Raw genomic sequence first — 3,329 nt, 5'->3', positions numbered from 1 at the left:
GCAGCCCTCCCCTCACGGCACCGCCCGCCCTCAAACAGGAAAAGGCCAAGAAGTCAACCCTAGCTTCCCGCTCAAGCGGGCTTTTATTGTCGCGCTTCAAACACAGCAGTTCTGAGCATACCAAAACAAAACACAACCGTTTCAGAAACCAAAGCGTTGCAGTCTTCTCAGAAACAGCAAAGCAGCCTCTTCGTTCCCGCCGACCGGGCTCGAACGGTGAACGGCACGGTCCTGCCTCACACAAAGGGAAGCACAAGCCGGCATCTTGCGCCCTGGTTTAATATCATGCAACTCAAAAGACCTCAGTGAACATCACAAGCGGAGTCCATGTTAACACCAAGGGCGTTAGATTACTTCCAGCTCCCCGCATGAGGGGAAGGTGAGGAGGAGACCAAGTCTATGCCATTCACTTTTAGTAGCAGTTTGTCAACATCCTCATTTACAGGAAGTTTATAGACATATATATGTACACAGGAGCATTTTTTAAGTTCATCATAAACATTAATCTGTAGCTTCTATTTTACTTATAATGTTATTACTTTTTAAAGTGTTCAATACATTATCATAAGCCTTGATATCTAGACACCTTAATTCATTCAGTAACTTAATAATACATTCTTTCTCTCCCAGTGTGTTTTTCCAGATGAGAAGCATCTGATAAGATTGCTCTTCTGTATCATTAGGATAGCCACAAATAGTTTTATCAATATCATTTTCCTTCAGATGAGTTCTCATAAGCCGCTTCCATTTTTTTGGTGGTACTTCATTTATGAAAGCCGCAAAGCTATCTCTCAGTTCTGAAAGAAAAAAGCCACACATTACCTTAGGTTTTCAAATACAGATATTTTTCCTAGCTAACGTACATGCTTGCCCATTAATTTTCAGCCAACACATGTACAGACTGAACAGCGGCAGAAAGGTCAGGTTTGGCACCTAAGAAGCAGCAGGACAAACGGGTTTCTAACTGAGCAATCTTGAAAGAAGCTAAAGATACGAGTCTACATATCTCAAAAATAGTCTCAAAACGAGACATTCTTCAGTAAAGGTGGGTTTGAGGAAGGTTTCATTGGCCTGCACGTCTTCACTTAAGCTTAATGGGGCTACTCAACAGTAGGCTTTAATCACTTCACCATGCTACTAGTATAGGTTTGCCACACTAAGGCCAGCATGAGCAAAACCCATCGCTTGGACATCCAGCACATCAGCTTGCTGGGTACAGGTAAACGTATGGAGATTTGATGCGATCTTTCATGCGAGTAGACATTTGACAGAAAGGGCTCCTGCTCTGACCTACACCTCACTTACTAAGGCAGAGTACACTGCTGCAATGCAGGCTTGTTTAAAATATACAAAAAAGTTTTGTACCATTCTTATTCTTAAAAGCATGACTGCACTGTACTCCTGTGCAGAAACGCCATGATTTAAAGTAAAACAATTCACCACAGGGATTACAACTTCTCTCAAATGTAGCAATAATCTTGTTTCAGCATATTTTACAATAAACTGAAAGCCTTATCCCTCTAAGCAATACTCATTAGCCTCCCTACACTTATCGCTTAAGTAGACTAAAATCAACAGGAGAAAAACAAATTCCAAGTACTGCCAATTTACAGAATACTTACCTTTTTGAGAGAGATCTTTAACCTTTATTTGATACTTCGGGTTTCGTACCTGTAATACAAAGTTGGACCGTTACTCCAACATATCAGAGCGCTTCACTCATCATTATTCCTGAACTATTTGATAGCTTACTGCCCCAACACACATGACAATAAGGGGTGGGAGGTTTCACAGCACAGCTGAAAGCATGAGTAAAGAAAACTGCATGCTGAAACAGCCATGCTACTAGCTCCCAAGTGAAGCAACAAGGTAACACGTTTGCTGATATTGCGAAAGAATAGCTTCTGTGTACATGTTGAACAGAGAGATGAGAGGCAGAGCAGATTAAATGAGGGACTGAAGTTTGCTTTCCCAAAATAGCATTTCCCATACTTTCCATTACATCTTTAAGGCAAAGTTGCCTTAAAGCTTTGGCAGTCTGTAGCTTGTGACATGACTACCAAAGCTGCCTATTGTTCTGCCTGAAAACAGCATCTATCACTCAAGAAATAGCTAAGAACTCAATGAAATCACAGACGTATCAGAGAAAACACAAAGATAATTTCACACACACACGCTTACCGTATGATCTGCTGGCATCCTACCACTTGATACATTAGACAGGGCATTCTGATGAAAAGCAGGATTCTGCCCAGTTTTTGAAGAGCCAATGACCTTCTTCCAGCACTTTTTCACACGGCACTTCCAGCCCGTGGTTTGCGCTTGGCCCTCTGGGCTCTCACTAGAGTTCTCACCCTCTGGGTTGCCTCCCTTATTTGCAGGTGTCTCTACTTCTGCTAAAATGAGGCTTGTAGTACTGCACTCAGGTTCCTGTAAAGAACAACATATTTTAAGAGATGTTTCATAGGTAGGCCTTAAAGGACAGTCTGGAGGAAGAAAACACAATACTTGAAGTCACCAGATGTCAGAGAAATAATAGGAGAGCTGCTAATTTGGCAAAATTACAAACATGCAAAAGTTACAGCCTTTATAGACTTCCATTTCAAATGGTTTCAGAGCCTAAACTCTCTGCTTCGCTGGCTGTTCTGCTCCCACGGGAATTCAGGGTAAGGCTCACGGGCTATCTCCACAACAACTGCAGGAAGCTTTTCCTAATGTTTTCACTAGCACATATTGCTGCTTGCTCCTCTCTAGGTGTGGAAAGTATACACCCCTCCTGAGGCAGGAGGAGATGAAAGTGCCTTGCTGCACCTGAGCTGACTTAACAGCCACAGGGGCCTCAAGCCTGTTGTTGTATCAAGGCTGATGCTCTCAGAGCTTTTGTCAAGCAGATGATAGCCTACCAGCTCCATGTAAGTGCACTAGCTTGGGCTTTTTTTTTTGGCTGGATTAGTTTTTCTGGCAGATTCACAAACCAGGATCAGTTGAAAGCAGCCAGTGAGCACTAGTGCACATTGCATAGCTTTTGTGAGGGGACAAAGAAGGAAGCAAGGGAGGAGGGCTGCATTGTTTTTAGCATTGCCAATACATTAAAGTAGTACAGCTCCAACTCATCAAGAACAGTACACATACAAAGCAGACCAACATCTGCCTAGCATATCAACTAGTGCTGAAACTGGAACACTTTAGGAATTATTTTTTTTTTTAATAAAAGACAGAAAATGAGGGCAAGGAGTGATTTTTTCCAATGAGACTTGTGTTTGTTAAGGTACAGTTCCCCCATGAGCATAAACCAGTGGGATTTCTGTTTGCACAAGGTCAGCAACCCA

At 42.4% G+C, this 3,329-nt stretch overlaps 1 protein-coding gene across 2 annotated transcripts in view; it reads right to left on the bottom strand.

Moving 5' to 3' along the window:
• The window catches only part of CARS1 (cysteinyl-tRNA synthetase 1), a 49,453-nt gene that overhangs the window by 39,743 nt on the left and 6,381 nt on the right, over positions 1-3,329 (bottom strand). For both annotated transcript variants that reach the window (XM_035890940.1, XM_035890939.1), the window contains 2 exons: positions 2,182-2,430; positions 1,623-1,671 (listed from right to left, as the gene is read on the bottom strand). In XM_035890940.1, coding sequence (XP_035746833.1) covers positions 1,623-1,671; positions 2,182-2,430 — 298 coding nt within the window. The remainder of the gene's footprint in view (positions 1-1,622; positions 1,672-2,181; positions 2,431-3,329) is intronic.

The sequence above is a fragment of the Egretta garzetta genome, unplaced genomic scaffold (assembly GCF_000687185.1).
Source record: "Egretta garzetta isolate BGI_Z169 unplaced genomic scaffold, ASM68718v1 scaffold133, whole genome shotgun sequence".
NCBI lineage: Eukaryota > Metazoa > Chordata > Aves > Pelecaniformes > Ardeidae > Egretta > Egretta garzetta.
The sequence above is the reverse complement of the archived record's forward strand: the minus strand, read 5'-3'. Positions and strand labels throughout refer to the sequence as shown.